General features: G+C 39.7%; 1 protein-coding gene across 12 annotated transcripts in view; it reads left to right on the forward strand.

Moving 5' to 3' along the window:
- Nucleotides 1-22,480, forward strand: part of LOC118401950 (parathyroid hormone/parathyroid hormone-related peptide receptor-like) — a 63,480-nt gene that overhangs the window by 22,513 nt on the left and 18,487 nt on the right. For all 12 annotated transcript variants that reach the window (XM_052476740.1, XM_052476742.1, XM_052476745.1 and 9 more), the window contains exons 2-4: nucleotides 13,626-13,728; nucleotides 18,730-18,840; nucleotides 19,220-19,344. In XM_052476740.1, the coding sequence (XP_052332700.1) occupies nucleotides 13,626-13,728; nucleotides 18,730-18,840; nucleotides 19,220-19,344 (339 nt within the window). The remainder of the gene's footprint in view (nucleotides 1-13,625; nucleotides 13,729-18,729; nucleotides 18,841-19,219; nucleotides 19,345-22,480) is intronic.

Raw genomic sequence — 22,480 nt, forward strand, 5'->3', positions numbered from 1 at the left:
TCAGTGATGTTGTAGGAAAACACTGGGTCTCATTTATCCCGGGCAGTGGGAGGCTTCATGTTTCAATGACTGACTGCAATGCTGTGTGATTGTCACTTGAAAATAAAGTATTGCAATCAAGCCAAAACATGACAGGCATTGCACTCAGTTTTCTGGCCTTTGAGAAGAAATTCTCCAATGAAGATTTATGGAAGTCTTCAAATTGTTTGAGCATTACTGTTTGATTGAAGCTGGTATGTCTGAAATTGTCATTTTTGACACTTTTCTTTTTCTCTCATGCTTGAAAAGTAAAATCTACTTTATAGGGGCAGTGCAGTCAAAAACTTGATTTTCCAGTTTTTTTTCTTCTGATACTTCTACAATATGAGGTCAAAATAACACTCTGAAATTGTGAAAATGATGTTGTTGCCTTTTTATTAAAACATTTTGAGTGGAATTTCAGCCTGCTCAGGTGGGATGGAGTTTTTGGCCCACAGCATGACATCATAATCTGATCTGATTATTCTGACCATTGACCAATCATCTTTTTATTTGCATATGTATTCTCCTATTCTGAAGGGGTAAGTGGGGTAGGCTCTAGAGTTTAGAAAATCCTATCTTCCAATGGGCTGTGTGTGTAAATATATTTACATTTGTATTAACACACCCAGACTGAGAATTTAAATTGCATAAGGAGGCTCAAGGAAATAAATTATCAAAAATATATTTAGTCATTTTCATTAAATTAACACACACAGTGATTTATTAGGCATACAGTGATGATTTAAAACATTTAATAAAAAATACTGCATGGGGTCTTTATTAAAGAGTAACATTTATGAAAATAACAAAATGAATCGAAAACCAAATATTTTAGGCTTATTTATAATGATACACGTCAATTCTGGTCTTCATTTTGACAGTCCTTTGCAAAGGTGATACATTTTGGTATTTTAATAGAAATCTAGCTCTTTTTGCCCCTAGCGGTTCAACTCTACCATTGAAATTGTGATGTAGCTGTACCCCTCTCAGTGGAGGGGTTCGGTATGAAATACACTACCTTCTGGATATGCTGCGTGGTACCACCTCAAGGCTTACTATAAAAGCAGGCGACAGCGCGCCTTATTTGGCAATGGTCTTGGTGAGTGGAGGGCGCCAATATATTTTGCATGATGCTTCCTTGACTAGACTACTGACGTTACACAAAATATAAAAGGAAGTAAGGCACATTTCCACATATGACCAAATTCTAAGTTTTTGCTTACCGTTTCATACATAGCTTTTTCAAATAAAACAATAGGTAGGCTATGAGGATTATACATTTATACTCATAGCTACATCCATTACAACAAGAACTAGATGAGAATGGAGGTCATGTCAAGTTGGTATATTTTTTTCCAAGCTGCTTTTGGTTGTGCAGTCTGCTAAGAAAGTTGGCTCATAGTTCAATTACTGTGAGTTCTAACCCCCAGATATCAATTTTTTCCTTAGATCCTGCTGAGGTTTCTAACTTTCTTACCTAGCGCTCTTTCTTAATTTGAGATTTCACATAAATAAACCATCTTTGATTTGACTCCTCAGTTTTAGTGGGTAAAGAGCTCCTGTGTAAGCACTCCAGGCTGCGTTTGACCTTCTCATCAAGGTTCACTTGCAAAAGACCCTTTAACAAGCTAATCAAAGGGGCGGGATGTTTGGGGAACAAGAGACACCTCGGATAATTAAGCAGACGCTGATTATACTCCAATTTTGGAAGCTGTCGCTTATTAGCGAGGCAAGCAGTCATAATTAGGGGCCTTACACAAATGCCTGGCCCTGCTCGGCTCCTCGGCTCTGCAGGAGTTTGTGCCCTTGGATGACAGTGAAAAATGTGTATTTAAGTAGAATTTTCACTGCTCAATTCCCCATTTTTCATCCAACAGTTGGGGCATAAACAGTTCCAAGGGATTGTTCCATACGCTTGGCCCATTCAGAGAAAGAGATGGTGATGGTAAAGATGCCGTCAAAACATCTTGATTGATAAAGCGGTGTCGTGAGGATTGTGGAGGTTTAAGATGGTTAAAATATTTCATTTTCTCTATAATATGCATGTTGGCATTGCACCGTTGCTTTTATGGGTTATCGCTCATCAAATATTCCAAACAGACATTTGCTAATGTGCATAGCACAAATTCCATGATGGGGGAAAAACTGAGATTACCAACAACATTTTGTATGTGCAAAAATCTGACTATTCCATAAAAATGTTGGGTGCCATTTTAGTACAAGCTCAGTTATGGTGGTAATGCCAATATATTTACATTTTTCCTTTCCTGAATTATACTCTTGAACATGTGGAATCCATGTAATTCTGAAAAGCATGAACAAAGATAACATCTCACACGTTCTGAGGAATTTTTTAGAAACATATGAACTTAAAAAGCATGCTTGAATTAAATCAACCTCAATGTACTGCAAGGGGTGTGTTCATTCATCTGAAACCTTCTCTGAAGCATGACCTAATGCTCTCTGGTGGAAAATAGCTTAATATTTCATAATGTCCTATAGTGTTCTTCCTCTGGTTAAAACTACCTGACCACACATGGTATCTGAACAATCTATACTGAACAAAAATATAAAGCAACATGTAAAGTGTTTCCATACAAAATGCATATTTTCTCAAATTTTGTTCACAAATTTGTTTACATCCCTGTTAGTGAGCATTGCTCCTTTGTCAAGATTATCCATCCACCTGACTGACAGGTGTGGAATATTAAGAAGCTGATTAAACAGCATGATCATTATGCAGTTTTGTCATACAACACAATGCCACAGATGTCTCAAGTTGACTGCAGGAATGTCCAGAGCTTTTGCCAGGGAATTGAATGTTAATTTCTCTACTATAAGCCACCTCCAATATCGTTTTAGAGAATTTGGCAGTACTTCCAACCGGCCTCACAACTGCAGACCACATCTAACCACGCCAGCCGAGGACCCCCACATCCAGCTTATTCACCTGAGAGATCGTCTGAGACCAGCTGATAAAACTGAGGAGTATTTCTGTCTGTAATAAAGCCCTTTTCTAGGGAAAAACTCATTCTGATTGGCTCCCCAGTGGGTGGGCCTATGCCCTCCCAGGCCCACCCGTGGCTGTGCCCCTGCCCAGTCATGTGAAATCCATAGATTAGGGCCTAATGAATGTATTTAATTTGATTTCCTTATATGAACTGTGACACAGTAAAATCATTGAAATTGTTGCATGTGCATTTTTATTTTTGTTCAGTATATTATAAACACTTACTACACTGAGTGCCCCAAAGAACAGACATAGAAAACCTTTTAGTTATACTTTAACAGTGAGTTACGAACTGGCTCATAGCTCGTAACAAAGAGGAAGGCAATGTGGAGATAGAGAAATAACAAACATATTTATTAAATTAAGTAAACTACATCCATATAACAATGTTGTGTATGTAGTCAGTAGTGTGAGTGAGTGGATGCGTGCATAGATGGTGATAATGAGGGTTGTTGAAAGGTGCCAAAACAAATGAACACCAAACAACAGTGTCTCTGCGTGGAGAGAGTCTCCTCGATGTATGGGGGAAAGGTGTATTTATCCCCGGGACACACCCGAGCCCACCTGTATCCCATTTAGATGACGACCCTCCCAGCTCTGTTCCCCGACATCCTATTAAGGAAAACAAGAGCAGAGAGAAAGGATTCGGCAGACAGAGTGGGATGGTCGTCACACATGTAAACGTATTACAGTTACGTTACAAGCAAAAATATTGTAATAAGATTACAGATACTTTTGAAAAACTAGATGAGTCGTTTTTTTTGTAATTATGTTTTTGGAAAAGTACATTATGACACCTTTCTATTTTTTCAATGACATTCAATTCAGCATTGAAAAAAAGTTGAAGTCGGTTCCACCTGAGCGAGTCTGACCTCAAGTTAGAGACCACTATGAGGACACACCAAAATGCATTTGATGGATCGTTTTCGTCTTCTAATGCCTTTTTTCTAATGCCTTTTATGGGTTATATAATGCCTTTTAAGGGTTATATGATGCCTTTTACGGGTATAATGCATTATTACTAGTTATACGCATTTATGACTCTTTATGACTCTCTTTATGGGACTAATTATATTGTATGTTATGTCTCTATGTATCAAATTCATTATAATTGTTGGCTTTTACACTTGAAAGTGTTAGTAAGTTTTTCAAAACAGGCATCCTAGAAATGTGTAAATATGACAAGTCTGAGAAAGCAGTATGATACCGCTCAGCTGCAATGGAGCAGCAGGTAGCCTAGTGGTTAGAGCATTGGACTAGTAACCGAAAGGTTGCAAGATTGAATCCCTGAGCTGACAATGTAAAAAAATGGTTGCTCTGCCCCTGAACAAGGCAGTTAAACCATTGTTAAAAATTTGAAATGGCCATTGGAGGCCTTTTCATACAGTTAATGGCCTGTGGAAATACCTGTTTTTTAACAATGAGGACAACCCTTCAGAGTCACAAAGTGTGAACTGTTGCAATTTTGGCCAGGTCGCGGTTGTAAATGAGAACTTGTTCTCAACTGGTCTACCTGGTTAAATAAAGGTGAAATTTTAAAAAATCAGTCCAAGCAGCAACCTGTCAATCCATTGGGTTGTAGACAGTCCAACTCAAGCTGCACTTAAACAGGCAGCCTAATTCTTATATTTTTTTTCCCACTAATTGGTCTTTTGACCAATCACATCACATATTTTCACATCGGATCTTTTTCAGAGCAGATCTGATTGGATAAAAGATCAATTCGTGAAACTAAATATCAGAATTGGGTTGTGTGAACGCAGCTTTAGAGACTAACCTGGAACGCTAATGGACTGGTAATGTGTTTTTGTCCTAAGTACACACACAAGATACCACAAGACTTATTGAATTAGACTGAGCCAGCAGCAGAATGTTGATTGGTTATATTGTGGTCTTGGATTGTCAGTAGTGGGAAAATCTGATGAAATGAAAAAGGAAGTGAAAGACATTGATCTCAAACGATGACAATGCTGTCGATGTGAATGGTGAAAATTAGTTATGATGAAACTTGAACCATTTGGGGATATTCTAAATTGAATTATCGTTAACCTTTGAGTTCCACTGTCCTGGCACTGGGCGTTCATTCACTGTCATCATTCATTTATGGTATTTTCTGTAAGGTAAAAAAAACTACCTGGGGAAAGCTTTCAGATATTTCAGGCGTCCTCTTTTTTCTTCTTAATGGGTTCTTTTTTTATTTTACGTAACTATCTTTAAAAAATTGATGGAGCTACTAGAACTCACCTGCTGTTCATCCATGGTAAATATTGTAGAATCTGGCTTTCTGACTCACGTATTGTAGTTCTTTTTCACAATGAGGCCATGGCTATGTGCAAACGATTCAATGAGTTTGGTCCACAATAGTGTCTCTTTCCTCTGTTATCTCTGTTTCAACCAGTCTCCCCTGCATATAGTGTACTGAAACGCACATTTGAACCATGGCATCATTCATGTTGGGAATAGAGCTCTGATCAGGTACAGGTATATCACAGCAAAGAAGATAAACATGGGAGTTAAAGAAAATATACAACGGATACGTCTGTAACACTTTACACTAAGAAGCAGATATACTTGTGCAGTAATGCTATTATTACTTCAGTATGAACATTGAATTTCACCAATGGTGTAGTAATGGAGTTTTTCTGTCACTACAATTATGTATCTTTCTCAAGGTGTAATGCTATTTGTATTATGCTTTATCTTGGCAAGGTCACAGTTGTAAATGAGAACTTGTTCTCAACTAGCCTACCGGGTTAAATAAAGGTGAAATAATTAAATACAAAAAATGATGAATATTTATATGGAATCGATAACATACTGACCTGTATGAACAATGTCATTTGAAGGTTGACTTATGAAACTTAATGGGACACTGTGTCTCGTTTCTATCAGAAATGACACACAGAGATGTATGATCTGAAAATACAGTTAGAAGGTAATGGACTGAGGTGGTAATGTTGTGTTACAGTGTCACAGTATCAAGAGTAAAAAGACCAGGATCTTAAAATAGAAAGCTTTTAGGAATATAAATAAATAAATGTAAATATATGTAATCCATAATCTAGATAATCTGTCAAGTGTATGTCAAAAGGATCACTCCCCTTAACAACATACTTTGCAGATACTGCATTCCCCAGATGTATGTAAATATAACCTATTGTCATGCTGGCCACCCCACCCTCCATCCATCCTTCCCTATGTGATTTATTGAAACATTTCTGAAACATCCATTAGGATATTATGAAAAGTCTGGTGTCTTTGATTGTTATATAACCATTAGTAGTGTTTAAGCTTTTGATGAAAATTAAAATGCGGTCATTCTGGCTGGCATTGCTTTAGTGACAGAGAGACAGAGAACTCATGCATGCTCTCTGTATTAAAGGCAAAGCGCTTATATAACTTAAAAAATATATATAAGTGCTCAATTTCCAATAAAAGGGAACCACACAGACAGAAAGACCTCTTCTGGCCCCATGGCCCCATGATATGTAGGGCTCTGCTGGTTTCCCAAAAGCACACATAATGTTTCCATCAGGGACACAAGTGCTGTTCTTCAGGCATATCTGGCCAGGCCAGGGTATAATTAGAAGCTGAATGCTGCTTTAAGTCAGAGTGTGGTTTGCAGAGCATTTCCAAAGGACAACTAGTCTAGTGGTCTGTGGTTTTTTATCATCAAATGCAAATTGCACATTTAAGGAGGAGTAGCACTGACTCATAGAGTTTATAATATCCAGGAACTTGCGTCCGCTAAAACATTCATGTGGTGCAATATGTCAAAAGTAAAATATTCATGTTTTTTTACAGATAGTGGACAGGCCATTAAAAACAAGATTCGGTGGAGCTATAATTGACAAGATCCCCCTATTTTTTATTTGTGCAAGTAGAGATACTGGGGTGCAAAGGAGCAAAAAATAATAATAACAGTATGGGGATGAGGTAGTTGGATGGGCTATTTACAGATGGGCTATTTACAGATGGGCTATGTACAGGTCCAGTGATCTGTGAGCTGCTCTGACAGCTGGTACTTAAAGTTAGAGAGGGAGATATGAGTCTCCAGCTTCAGTGATTTTTTAAATTTGTTCCAGTCATTGGCAGCAGAGAACTGGAAGAAAAGGCGGCCAAAGAAGGAATTGGCTTTGGGGGTGACCAGTGAAATATACTTGCTGGAGTGCGTGCTATGGGTGGGTGCTGCTATGGTGACCAGTGAGCTGAGATATGGCAGGGCTTTACCTAGCAAAGACTTATAGATGACCTGGAGCCAGTGGGTTTGACGGCGAATATGAAGCAAGGGCCAGCCAACGAGAGCATACAGTGGTCACAGTGGAGGGTAGTATATGTGGCTTTGGTGACAAAACAGATGGCACTGTGATAGACTGCATCCAATTTGCTGAGTCTATAACAGCTTATAACATGTAGGTGGTTTCTTCCCTGTCTTCTCTCTCTGGCGGTGGCACAAATGATGAAGAAGTGTAGGCGTGTGTGCAGAGGCCCGTCGGTCAGATGCTTGACTACTCTACTTCGAGCATGCCAAACCCGATATAACAAGAACAGCCACAGACAGAAAACTCTACCAGGGCAGTGGAGGCTATCTCATAATAATGTCTGGAATGGAATTAAACCATGTGTTTGATTTATTTATCTAGGCAAGTCAGTTAAGAACAAATTCTTATTTACAATGACGGCCTAGGAACAGTGAGTTACAGTAACTGCCTTCTTCAGGGGAAGAATGTCAGATTTTTACCTTGTCAGGATTTGATCTAGTAACCTTTCGGTTACTGGCCAAATTCTCTACCTGCCGTCAAGGTGTTTGATACCATTCCACTTATTCCACTCCAGCCATTACCACGAGCCTGTCTTCCCCAATTCAGATGCCACCAACCTCCTGTGTATCAGGGGTTGCTAAAACGGGTGTCCACAAAACAGTTTGTTATGGACTTGGAGCTCATGTACGACGCACTTAAACTCGCCCAACTGTCCGAGTGCTTAGCTTACAGAAACGTACCACCTCTATTGTGTATGCAGACAAACTGATCGCCCGCATGAACCTTATCATCACACCAACGAGATCTAGGATCCAAATTCACAGTGTGTCTGCATGGCTGTTAATAAAAGTCCATGGACACCTCTTACACAGTGGAACCCAGAACGATATGTGACGACTTGGTTATGGTGCTGTCCTTTCAGCACCATGAATAGAAGGGAGCTCAAATCTCTTTAAATAACATCAAGTTCTGTTGTCTATGCCTAATAGTCCTACTCATCACTTATTATTATTATTATTATTAGAAATAGAAGATTTTTACTTCTCACAATGGTGTTTAGTAAAGTTAGATCAAAGCAAGATCACATAATGATTAGAGGTCGACCGATTAATTGGAATGGCCGGTTAATTAGGGCCGATTTCAAGTTTTCATAACAATCGGAAATCGATTTTAAAAAAACAACATTTTTATACCTTTATTTAACTTTTTAACTGGGCAAGTCAGTTAAGAACACATACTTATTTTCAATTACTTCCTAGGAACGGTGAGTTAACAGCCTTGTTCAGGGGCAGAACGACAGATTTTCACCTTGTCAGCTCGGGGGAGCCAATCTTGCAACCTTACAGTTAACTAGTCCAATGCGATAGCCACCTGCCTCTCATTGCACTCCACAAGGAGACTGCCTGTTACGCGAATACAGTAGAAGCCAAGGTAAGTTGCTAGCTAGCATTAAATGTATCTTAATTGAATCTGCTTGGAACACATACAGACATTGCAGTTCTGTTTTTGGATGGGAGTCGATTTATTCCACTTTCAGCATTTGAGTCACAAATACACAGAGTAGACCATTTCAGGAAATGCTTTGGTTTACCACAAGTTTCTAAAGAAATGTCCTGCCATTGTATAAGGCGGTCTATAATCAAGACTGTGGGTAATGCAGCTGAACCCACTGTCTCCACTCAGAGCTCAACTCGTTCTTCTTCTCTTGTCACTCTCGTCTTCACCCACTTCCTATCACATGTATTTCATTTGCAACAAAAGCTAAATCTTTACTTTCTGCAGCATTTTTGTAGAAACCAAATCTATTCTCTCCTGTTACTCAAACAGCATTGACTGACAACCTTGAGTGAGATGTAAAAGGGTGCAGTATGGCCACAGTGTAAAGCTTTATTCATTCTAGAAACTTAATAAAGCAAGACTAGCCATAATTGGCTGTTCCAATGGTGTTGTCCCTTCAGCCTATATGCAGCAAACTCAATATTGGTTCACACATTTCCTTGAAAGGAGAGATTTTCTTTCATTATTTAACCTGGAGTCTGAAGACAAACAGAAACGAGTGGTTTATTCAAGTAATGCTTTTATTTAGAGGACTAATGATGAAAACGCATGTTTACTGTATGTGGTGTGTATTTAAGAAATAAAATAAAATGGGCATGCTGTCAAAGGTATTTTACAAAAAGAATACTGTATTTTTGAATGGAATGCTGGTAAATAAGAATGTGCAACGCTTCTCAATGTGAGAGTTATGTTTGCTTTGGTGGTTTGGAGCCCAGCCAGTGGAGAAGGAATATAGTTTTCAAAAATAATCAAGAGGCACGGGCTTATTAACCATGATCCTCCTCTAGGGGATGGCTCTAATCCGAAATTATACATCATGATATCTCGGCATGTATCTTCCTTACAAAGACGTGTGCAAGCTGCATTGTCTGCTAGTGAAATATTCACGGCCTCTTATTCTCTTTTACCTATTTCTGACTTAACACACTTAAAGGTCCAATGCAGCTGTTTTTATCTCAATACAAAACAATTTCTAGTGTGAAGCACCAAGATGATATTTTTGGCCCCCGATACCGATAACCGATATTTAAAATTTTTGCAGCCTTTTAAGCATTCTAGTACAGTTAAATAGTTAACACACACACATGGACACAGCAGTCTAAGGCACTGCATCTCAGTGCAAGAGGCGTCATTACAGTCCCTGGTTGGAATCCAGGCTGTGTCACATCCAGCCGTGATTGGGAGTCCCATAGGGCCGCGCACAATTGGCCCACCGTCGTATGGGTTTGTTATTTTAACTGACTTGCCTAGTTAAGTAAAGGTTACACAAACACACACACTGACCCCGATTCCGATAAGTTAACCGATATATTGTGCATCCCTAACTTCTGGGTTACAATTCCGTAGCTTACATGTATTTTTTTTTAAGTGTCCATTAAAAAAGCCACATTTTCTTCCAGGCAGCCCTAAAAACACATTGCAATACATTTCAAGTAAATAATTGCGCTCTCTATACCTTGCAGTTATTCCTAAGATCTTCTTTCTCTTTCAACATCCTTGTGCATAGTTTGTTAAAACCTCGGATGGTTACTTAATGTCAAAGTAAATTATTTGCTGAATATGCCATCTTTAGATTTGGATGAAGACACCTGTCTAAGATGTTGAAGACACCTGTCTAAGATGTTGAAGACACCTGTCTAAGATGTTGAAGACACCTGTCTATTCAAGGGCTGTTTTCATGTTTTTCTGCCCTGTCACTGCCATTACCCCTGCATAAAGTAACAGAAGTCAGCAGCGATTTAGATGTGAACATTATCTTTGCTTCTCTGGAATAGACCTGTGGAATATTCTATATTGGCATAGCCAGTACAGTAAACAGGTTGTACCTATCCTTGTTGGCTGTGTTGTGATATGTTGTTCCATCTGTGGTTGTTTACCATCCGAGGCCATACATTTCTCTTTTCCTCTGTAGCCCCATTCAGCTCTCAAAATGGACATTCTTATTTCAACCCTTAAACTTGGGAAAATATTGATGGATCGAGCATTATGGTGTCAAGTGTTGCAGTGCAGCCCTGTGTGTGGCTGTGGGCCTGGTATTTGCCATTTTAATATTATATCCCCTCCCTGAAAGGTCTGGCTATCTTATTTCCCAAATGATTAAAAGTAGATTTATTTAAGTCATGCACAACATGGTGTTTAACTATACAGACAACAAGAGTAGACATAGACTGTGATAAAAATAATATAAAAATAAGAGTCAAGTTGATTTACGAAGGTACCTCTGAGAGTAGGCCTGCATAAAATATACAGTATATTAGTCCATGTAATTGACTGTTAAACCAAACGTCTCTTTCGGGTCAACGTGGTGGCACATTGGATCATACTAGCGTCTCCTTTAATGGTGTTCGAATCCATATCTGTGTAAAACATATGCTGACACCTGCCGGGTGTGACTTAACTGAGCTTGTACTGTACCACATGCTTAGAGTCTCACAGTGGTTGAGGGATTAAAGTTATATCACTTCTTTAGTCACTGTGGGAGGATAGATACTAGGCAGTGTTCACCAACCTTTTCTGAGTGAAGATCACTTTAGCAGTCAATAGGCAAGCCGATATCTTCCGCTCGGATAAAAAAACAAACATGCAATATTAACCTAATATAAACAGTTGTGTAGGAAAGAGGTTTGTGCAGTAGGGCTAATACATTATCACAGCATATTGGCTATATGCCTGGCCTGACAATATTCTTCTCAGATCATATTATATTTCAGCCTGAGCTTTGATATCAAAATAGATCAGTTGGTGTAACCCTTGCGAGGCACAGCTGAGCATAAATTTAACTGGACTGATGGTACCTGCATCTGATGGTCAGTCTCAGCGGACGAAGGGAGGGAGAGAGCATAAGAGGGAGAGACCACACCTCCGCCTTTCACGGCCCCTGTTCTCTCCATTCCTCCAGTGAGATTGACCAGAGAGAGGGGACACTGTCTTCCACCTGATGATGAAACTCGAGTCGCACCAGATCTGCCTCATGCACAAATTCATGTTGTTCACATGGCCAGAGAAAGTGAAATATTCCTTGATATTAAAAAGATAGGAAGTGCTAATAATAATAAAAACGCAGGCCTATCGCAACATTTGGCTACTCATTGATTGCAGCTGAAATGCTAATGGAAGTAGGAGGAAGCGCGTTTTGTTTTGTAAAAGTGTTGACAGTGCTGATTTAAAAACTTAAACATGAATTCATAAAAAAAATCCTCATAAAAACAGCTGCTCTTTTGCTATATTCTTTGACAGTCTATCTCTGGTCATGGTTTTAAAAGTTATGAAATCTCATGTAGGCTGGTATCAAACTTTGCTGTGGGGTCGCGGAAGCAGTAGGCACGGTGATTTGAGGTATACGATTGGCCAGCGCAGTAGGCACACTTGATTTAGCCACAGCTCTCCTGGTCTGCTGGGTAGGCAGAAATGTTCCCTTCAGTCACATGAAATGGTTCAACATGGCCTACCCGGCGGGCAGGGCTTCTGAATCGATTGCATCTACCAACAACAGCGCAACGCAAAACAACAAAACAAGGCTTTGTCCTTGGCTTTTCTACAGAAATGTTTGGTGATCGAATGGGAACGCCTTGAAGATCGATCGCGATCGGCCGGTTGGTGACCACTGGTCTAGGGTCAACCTTTTTATAACCTTTGACATTATCACGTCACTTTGGCTCAGTTAGACTGTTCTTCCAGCACGTACAGTAAAACCTTTTATGAATGAAATACTTTACAATGATTAGAAATGTAGTTTTGTGAGTTAGGTGCCATTCGTTTAAGTTTACAAGATATGAACAGTTTGAAAATGGGTCCGCTGGTAAATGTTTTTGTCACGAATGCCAAAGATGACACAAAGTCAAGGGAAAGCTCCAGCCAAAGGTACCTATTAGGAGGGGAAAGTTTCCTAGAATAGAAAACCACACCTGGATATTATGGCTCTCTCTCCAGAGCTGTGTTTGAAAGCTGAGCAAATGTTGTGAGGTGTAAGAGGAAACCGTTTGGTATGAAATGTATTTTTCCCTTTTCTGTGTCATATCTGATTAGTGCTTCAGGGTACACAAGCCACAGAGTGGCTAAAATCACAGGAATACCAGCTGGGTCTATAAACAAAGAGCGAAACTGATACTGTTTGGACAAGAAACAGAAACCGCAAGGTCTTTTATAACCCTTTGCATTCAGGGGCAGCTAAGACAGAAATAAAAATATGTAATCGGCTTTACGTTTGCACAACTCATTGTGACTTACAGTTGGCCAAATGCCTCTATTTTGGTTCATCTCAAATGTATCATAGAAGAAAACACTGTCTTATGTTTGAGGAAATTGTTAGACTGAGACAATGAGTGACAGAGTTTTGATAAATGGGTTGCATTGCATGCATGCACACATTACACACACTACCACCTGCTGCTGTTCTCTAGGCTAGTTGTTTATATACAGTGTGTGTGTGTGTGTGTGTGTGTGTGTGTGTGTGTGTGTGTGTGTGTGTGTGTGTGTGTGTGTGTGTGTGTGTGTGTGTGTGTGTGTGTGTGTGTGTGTGTGTGTGTTTGTGGGGGGCAGCTGTGTTTAATATTGTCCATTTGATGTATTTCACGAAGCTGTCAACCTCACTTAAAATGCATATTGATATGGGAAATGAAATGTGGTTTCACAACGATGCATTGCTCCTCTGCTATCTGATGTTTGTTACAATTCAAGTCTCATGTTGTTTCAGATGCTTCACTTTTCCATTGTGTTGATGGAAGAACAATTGCTCCTCGCTCTACTAACTCAGTGTCATTGTCCTTTCTATGCAGGTGGAGGCAGATGATGTGCTCACCAAAGAGGAACAGATCGGTCTGCTGTTTAAAGCCAAACGCAAGTGTGAGGTGGCCATCAGTAACAAACACAAGCCTGGTGGTGAGTAAAAAACGAATCTCAGATAAAAGTTATGTAAACATGACGTGTCAACCTACCTGACGTTGTGTTTTTTTTTTCATTGACATGAAAACAGTCCTGCCACATTGGTAATGGATAAATGACATCTGTGGCTTCCTGCAGAGTTAATCTGTTGGTTCACTGCCTGCTCTGTTAACCATGCACACGTCTAGTTCTGTCACATTGGCACCTGAGGACACACCAGGAACATAAGCATTATTTTGTCTACTAGGTTGTCCAAGCAGAAAAATAACTCTGTTTGAACTGACAACATCACTATAACAGTGTTGACACAGAGCAGAGGAAGCAGTGGATTTAGAGGCTGAGATGTACAGATTATTGAGTGGGTCAGAACTAATATGCATCAGACATGGAAACAGGACAGGGTTTCTGTAGGAATAATTACTCGGCTCTGACAGAAAACCAGAAAATGTAAATGTGTTTTTAGAGCCTGTCACAAGATGAATTATCTCAGGTGGAGAAAATGGTTTCCTTCCTTTGTCACCATTGACTCACATTATTCCAATTAGTGTGACTGCTGCTGGCATTGATCCAATATCAGATTGTAGCTTTAATATGAGGCATTCATACTGGACAAATACAGATACCGTGGCTGTACTGTAGTCTGAAATTAAGAGGGGGAAATGTATTATATTTCTTCCTGTATGGTTAGGAGGTTACGATGGTCAGGGGGACTTTTTGAGAGAATCCGGTCCATATTTGTTTACTTGTGGTTATGTGAAGACTGTCACATTCAGCCAGACCCCAGAATCCCCCTGTCTCTGTGGTCACTGTCGTTTTTTCCGGTTGATTATTCTAAAGAGGTTTTGGATTCCATATCCAGCCAGTCATATTATTTTCTCTTTAACCCTGGTTCATTGTGGTCTTCTTGGGTTCTTTCTGTGTTGAGTTCTCAGGCTTTCTAAACAAAACTTCCCTGTAAATGAAACACAGCATTGCAAACCTTTATTTTAAAATTAAGAAAGCAAAAGGTATTGTTGATGGATTCCCAGTAGTTATATTATCTCTCACCACATTCCCCAAATGTGCACATATTCTGCAAATGTTCACAGTTTTAGGTATAACTCGAAATAGAACTTAAAATAACACATTATATGGTAATCTATTATCAACGGTCATCAAAATACTTGTTTGAAGGTGATGGTTTCAGTGTTTAAGAGGGAAAGTGTAAAGCCTGCGTGTGTATTGATCAGAATGATCCTAGACACTTGACACTAAGCAGGGCTGTTATAGCCACATTAGAGTGTTCTAAGATGACAGGCACCTTGTCTCCCCTGACCACCGTCACCTGTAATGCAGCCTGACATTTGTTGCATGTCACTGTTGTATGAGGTGTTACTCTTTTTCCAGGTATCTGGGGTACATTTCCAGGGTTCATTTCAGCCTTCAACAGTTTCCTTGGACTAGAAAGTTATCCTTCTTCATTTGGGAGAGTATTTTAACTGAAATTGTCTTGAGTAAGCATAATACTTTATAAACTTGGAGAATACACATCTTACCTCCAGTTTTTGTCGGTTTCTTTTTAAATGAGTCAATTTGTGAAATGAACAGAAATGCATATCACAAATTGAAATAATTGTCTATAAAGTGGTGGTAAACTTTCAAATATACCAAAGACAAATTGAAATGTTTTAATTATTCTCTTGATCAGACCAATTAATGTGCCACCAACCTCCTGTGCTCTTGATGGTTACTTTTGCTGATATGTTCACATATGCCGTATTTTACTTTTTTATCACCTGGGAGAATAGAACTGTTACCTTCAGTTTGGGTCCGTGTATATTTAAATTAGTCATTTTGTGTAATGAATAGAAATTCATTTAATAATTTATTCAAAGACCAATTAAAACTCATGTTTCAATGATTTCTCTTGATGGTTTACCTTTTCTAATATGTTCTCAGGTACATTTATGTTACTTTTTTAGATACACTTCTTTAGAGATCTACTTTGGATATGGTTTCTATACAAAGCTGTTGCTGGAGGGACAGTTTTCGGGCAAACGGTAGATGCGTCAGAGATGACCACTACTTGACCTGTATACCTGATGACGCTGTCAGAGAGTAGTAGACTCGACATAGCCTTTATCTGGTGGCTGTATCCCGGCTCCTTTTGGAAGGTTGCACACGTCTTTTGAATCATAGCTCAGTTGATGCTGAAATGAGTGTAAACATATGACCTACCTCTCAAAGAGAGGGAAAAGGCCCTGGTATACTTTCTGCCTGAAAAAGAATTCAAGACCTCATTTTGTGCGCTTGAGGTTTTTTTTCTTAATTATTTTGCGTTTTCATTTGAACTTCATTTCAACCTAATGTGCACATCTGTTGATCTGTTTATTGCTATTTATTTTATGTCGATATTCAATCAACATTTTTTATTTAGATGCCTATTACAAATATAATTGATTAAGGTAGAATGGCAATATATTATATTAGGTGGCAAAGACTTCCACAGCATTATGTTCTGGAATGTTACAGCATAGCCTATGGTGTAGTGAGTCTAATGATGACCCTGTAGAAATTACAATGGAAACTGTTGCTGTTAACAGGCAATTATATTTTATGAATCGTTTTTATTTTTGTAATGTTGTATTGGCCAAGAAAAGAGTTCCCCTTTTTTTGAATAGGCTACTGCTAATTGTGGTCTCCTCTATTGTGGAAAAACCATGAAACCTGCATTCTGACTCAAACTCAAAGAATAGCAACTGAATGCAATTTTGAGGACTTTTCTTCCAGATTTGTCTTGCCTATATTGTGTGTCACCACCCTTGGGGTTCTGTGCCACTGTAAACTCTTGGTTAGCCTAACTATTATTACTGTGGAGGGGAGACTGTTTTGCAAATAGTAATGAATTGATCTTGCTATTCTAGCTATTTTGAAAGTGGTGGCTGGTAGGGTGGTCGGCCAACCTCAGCCCAAGGAGAGGGTCTTGCTTAGTATTGCGGTGTTTCACTGTGAAGCCCATCTATTTGTTATTATTTTTCATTTGTGCCTTAAATACTTGAGTTCTCATTACTTCCTTGACACAATTTTTCATGGAGGGAGACACTGAGGTTTGCCTGGTTAGGACAGTAGAAGGATGTGGGTTCAAGGCCCTAGACCTTGCAGTGTTGAAAATAGCTCAGCATTCAAACCTGTAGTCCCAGTGTAAAATAACATCAGCACTCATCATAACAGCTTGTACATATCAAAACTCTACTGCGATGTATGTTTTGACATCTGCAAGGCCTGAATCAAATGATTGCAGGGAAAAGAAAATGTTATTTAAAACCTCTAATAGATCACCAATACCAACATCCCCCACAGTCACGTTTATATTTAAATCATGGTCATGGAATTTATAGGAAATGATATATGTGTGTGTTCTGTGTTTAATTTGAGTCTGTTGGTAGGTGGTCCAATGAGTATTAAAAGTACAGCCAAAAAAACTAAAACCTAAGACCCATTTCATTCTCACTTCACTCCCAGGACCATGTGGTCATTGTGATTTTGAAAAACGTGAAGCTTCTTAGGCTTTTATTTCAACCCTGTCATCTCTCACAATCCAAAATCAGTCTAAATCATACCAAGTCTACGCTTTCATTGAGAGCTGGGTGACAGGCCATTTTGAAGGCACATGAAAAGCATTTTGTCATTGCCTCTGATGTTTCTTAGCAATTTTGATTACAGGAATGAGACAATAATAGATGTAAAGCAAGGAGAAAACAGTTTTAGTTTTATCCTCAACTAGTTATTAGTGGTGAGTGTGGGGCAGATGTTTTCAATAATAGAAAATAAAAGCGTAGCCAGAAACCGGCGTCTGCCAGGGACCTGTGGGGAGAGGGGACTACACTCCCACTATTGCAGGGCTAGGGTTAATAATAACGTTCTAAAATGCTACTGCTGCCCGTATTAACGAACGTGAGGCTGCTGATCCCAGAAAAGTAAGGCGTCTGCCTTCCACTCACAACAATTCATTGTGAGATAAAGGCATTTTCGCAATCCTGTACAAATAGCAACTTCACTGCACATTACACACACTCAGGGGACGAGGAAGAAACATTTTACAAGAGGGTGGATTTGAGAGCGGTTAGCAGAACAACAATTCTGCTTGACTCTGCTCTTCCACTGTGGTAGACGAGACTCGTGTTCCGTGTTGCGTCATAGTATCTTTGTTTCTTCCCAGGGAGCCAGAACGCTACAGCCTTGTCACTGTTGTTTTCTTAATTTTGCATGGAATCTCCACAAATAAGATCCATATTAAAACCACTTTGACAAAACAGATGCACTATAGCGTGTGAGTGCTGCAGTGAGATCATAAGCTTTCAATAAATAGCCCATTTAGGCCTATGCCACTCCTATGGATCATTAGAAACATGTCTGCTTAGACCTACTCAGTTATTTAATGATTACAACATTTCAAGTGTCCATTTCAGGCAGAGGAAGCAACGTAGACTAGCAAACATGTCTTTCTTGTGGGGTGGACATAAACAGCCTACCATGACTGATTTGATATATCGGATGGGATTGAAGCAAATTAAAATAAAAACATTGAAATGAACACACATTTGCTGGCAAATATAGACATTTCAGAGGTGTTTGGGGAATTCAATGCTGGTTTGTTGAGCCTTATTTGTAAAGACCAAACATATCCAGCAGACAGAACACAACACTGCTCTGGATGGCTGGCTGGTGTTGTGAACATTCAGCATCACAAAGGACATTGCATCTGTTTCCTGCATACCCACCAATTAACAAGCCGCCAGGGCCGTCTTTCTCTACATGCTATTTATGATCATAACATTAGGCTAAAGTTAATTTGTGTATCGTCTTTAGAGGACAACACAATAAAAAAAAAACAGCTACTTGCTGGTGCTCTGGAATTTAACAAAGAAGCCTCCAGCAGTGTAATGTTGGAGCCAAGGCAGTGAACACTCAAACTCACTACACTTAAATGTCACCATTGCTTTGTCTCTACTCCTGCAGATGGTTACTGCTCGCCAGAGTGGGATGGCATTGTATGTTGGCCTGAGGGGTCTCCCGGGAAGCTGGTGTCCACTGCCTGTCCAGACTACATCTATGACTTCAACCATAAAGGTAACACTGGCCCCTTGATAGCCTGCAGTTCAACAGTTCTCTTGCACAGAGCTCATTTTCCATTTTAGGTCATGGTGCTCAATGCCCACATTAGTAAGATAGCCAATAGGCCGCTGAGATAGTGGATCATATTTTATCTACTTTAATCTGTCACACAGCATGGGGCATTTATTTTCAATATATTTATATAGCTATGGCAATGCAACAAGATATTGTAATTTTTTATGTCAGTACTTCGTCTTACAAGGCTGTTGTGAAGTTGAAATGCCCATGATTTCTGATGTGATTAGACAACGGCAATATGCACTTACAGGTGAAAAGAAATGACATGTGCATTGTGTCATTCTGTTGTTTTCTGTAATTGTGTTGTATTCTACAGGACTAGCCTATCGTCGCTGTGACAGCAATGGGACGTGGGAGCTGACCACCACCAACAACAAGACATGGGCCAACTACAGCGAATGTGCAAAATTCCTCTCGCACTATAACCAAAACAATGAGAAGGTGAGAGTCATGTCCATCCCAGCATGCATTTCTCTGCACCATTAGACAATGCCAACTTTGTCAGAGACGTGACACATTAGTAGTAGACAGGGACAGTGGCCATTGTGTGACATTTCTGAAAAAAAATGTGACATTTCAATCTATTCTATTCTTTGGGGGCTGTTGTGGCATTAGCATACATAATCAATGTGGAGGTATTAGAATGTTAATGATATTGGACGTGTGATTTGATTGGTCAGAACAAAGGTCCTTTTCACTACATCAGTATGCAGTGGGATGCTTTTCATTTCTGTCACACATCAGATGGTCCTGGAGGGGGCTTTGTGTCTAAGCATACTGGAGCAGCTACCTGGCTCACATTCTCTGACTGTTCAATCATTCTATAACCTTGTCTGTAACTTAATGAGCATCTACAGTGTTCATTGTCTGTCTGTCATCCCCTTTGTTAGACTCATTTACCTTCTGCTTTTTCTGATGTTTCTACTCATTTGTAAGAAACCTAACAATAACAATATATATTTAGAAGATGAACATAAAAACCCTGTTTATAATTTAGATGAAGTGGCGCATAATGGAACAAAAGACATGTCCCCTCAGAATTGTTGTACTATTTGAAATGAAAACCAGACATGACAATTTATTTATTTCCCCCATGGAGATTATGTGAACAACACAACAGTAGGCAGGTAGCCCGATTGCTCGTTTGAATCCCTGAGCTGACTAGGGGAAAATCTGTGGATGTGCCCTTGAGCAAGGCACTTAGCCCTAATTACTCCTGTAAATTGCTCTGGATAAGAGCATCTGCTAATACTTGTGTTTGGAAGTGACTTACAGGAGCAATGTTTCACCTAGTTAAACTTGTAGTGTATTTGAGCTTTAAAACGGCTTATGAAGTTTGTAATTTCCACTTTAAAATACCAGACTGGATTTTCCCTTATGAAAAATGTATCAACCCCTACAAAAATGTCCAATAATTATAATCCACATAATAATTGATTAAGTTGTTTTTTTGTGTCTTACGACTCAACTACCATACACTCACGTGGTAGTCGGGACTAGAAATATCCAACTAACTGGTTGAATGAGGCACGTGTATAACTACAATCAGTTAGCAGGTATACAATTTCAGAGTTTCCTAGTTCCAACTAGCACGTGAACGCGGCATGAGCAACCGTACAGCGAGAGTTTGGACTTGTATTTCGAAGGCAAAGGATGTGCCTGAGTCTTATTTAGTTTTACACAAATAATTGTACATTTTCAGTAATAAAACTGACAATTATTTATTTTTTATTAAAAGTACTGAAGATGGGAGTACAGTTGCTTCATGCATTGTATGCGTGTGCTTACTGTCACCCTGATATTGGCTACTAGGTAGCTACTTCCCCAGCCTTTGCCGGACAGAAGTGCTTGTCAAGCGGAGTGAAAGGCACTGTGTCCCGGTGATGTTGCCGTTCATGCCCTCCCCATTGAGTAGTAGACTGTATGTATGTATCAAGGTGTTATCTATATGGTTATCCATGTTAGTTATTTATTGTGTAGGCTGCTGTCCTACTTGAAATAAATTGATGGGAGGTGAATCAATTGCCATGTTAGCTACCGCCGGTGACACGACCGTGATACAATAGGAAGCATCTCAGGTCGGCACGTCAATACAACACTGGTTCACTGGTCGCTGGCTTATCGACTCGTCTTGCATCCCAATCAGCCACACAAAATGGTGTTGAGTGGCAACAAATCAGCCCAATTAGCTGATTCGCTTTCCACACACCTACGCCTTTCGACACACCCAGTCACCCATACTCCAGTCTCCATGGGCTGCAGCGACCCATACTCCAGTCTCCATGGGCTGCAGCGACCCATACTCCAGTCTCCATGGGCTGCAGCGACCCATACTCCAGTCTCCATGGGCTGCAGCGACCCATACTCCAGTCTCCATGGGCTCCAGCGACCCATACTCCAGTCTCCATGGGCTGCAGCGACCCATACTCCAGTCTCCATGGGCTGCAGCGACCCATACTCCAGTCTCCATGGGCTGCAGCGACCCATACTCCAGTCTCCATGGGCTGCAGCGACCCATACTCCAGTCTCCATGGGCTGCAGCGACCCATACTTGCATTCAGGGGCTGATTACCTACCGCCTCCTTATGAAGGCCCAGTGACGGAGCAGACGAACTAACCCATGGCTGCCCACTGTCCACTGACGTAGAACTGAGTGTTAAGGAAATCCATTCGATCATTGAAATGAACACCTCTTGTTGAGGACCAAGGGGTTTAACCCGTTACAATCCTGGGAATTGGCCTATATGGATAAGGACAAATAGAAATGTTTCTAACATAAGAAATATAAGAAGCATATGCATAACCATGATTACAATTTAAATGGGACATTTTGGAGATTATTGGGAAATTACTGGACCAAAATTGAGGACGCAACAGTTCACCTGACACGAGACTGAATCCAAACATTACGTTGCATTTTCCCAGCATTTGACAATTATGAAATCTGAAAATACGCTGGACATATTCAATAACATTATAAGAATATTCATGGCAAATGTGGGGTAGGTGCAACATGACAAAGAAATTACAAGGGAATGAGTGAGGCCTAATTGGTGTGCACAGGTAATTTGAATGCAATTTTATGACTCAAAGAACAGTCTTAATTTACTTCTTTCTTTTTTTAGCTCCCCCAGCTATGTATGTCCTTGAGGAACTGAAGCAAGCACACTTTTGTTTGTAACATAGGCCTGCACTGCTACCAATTACTGTTGTTGTTCACGCAATCTAAAAACGATCCATTATAAATCACAATCTGGGTCAGGTGGGCATCATTTGAAAGCGTTTAGGCTCATTCTGTTCAGAACAACCCAGGGTATAATGGCGTGTTATCCTTGGAACTGCACATCAAACAAAGTGATCAGAAACATTGATACTGTAAATTACATTAGTTTTATCATATTGAAATATGAATTGCACATTTGGACACACGGGTGTATGGTTTGCTTGTATGACATCAAAGCGGTATTTATTATAATGTTCAACGTCTGATATTTCAGAACACATCAAATAATCTTAATTTACAGCATTCCTCTCGCTCAGACAACAAAATAAAAAATGGCAATTAGCATTTCGGCAT

Source organism: Oncorhynchus keta, chromosome 23 (assembly GCF_023373465.1).
Source record: "Oncorhynchus keta strain PuntledgeMale-10-30-2019 chromosome 23, Oket_V2, whole genome shotgun sequence".
Classification (NCBI taxonomy): domain Eukaryota; kingdom Metazoa; phylum Chordata; class Actinopteri; order Salmoniformes; family Salmonidae; genus Oncorhynchus; species Oncorhynchus keta.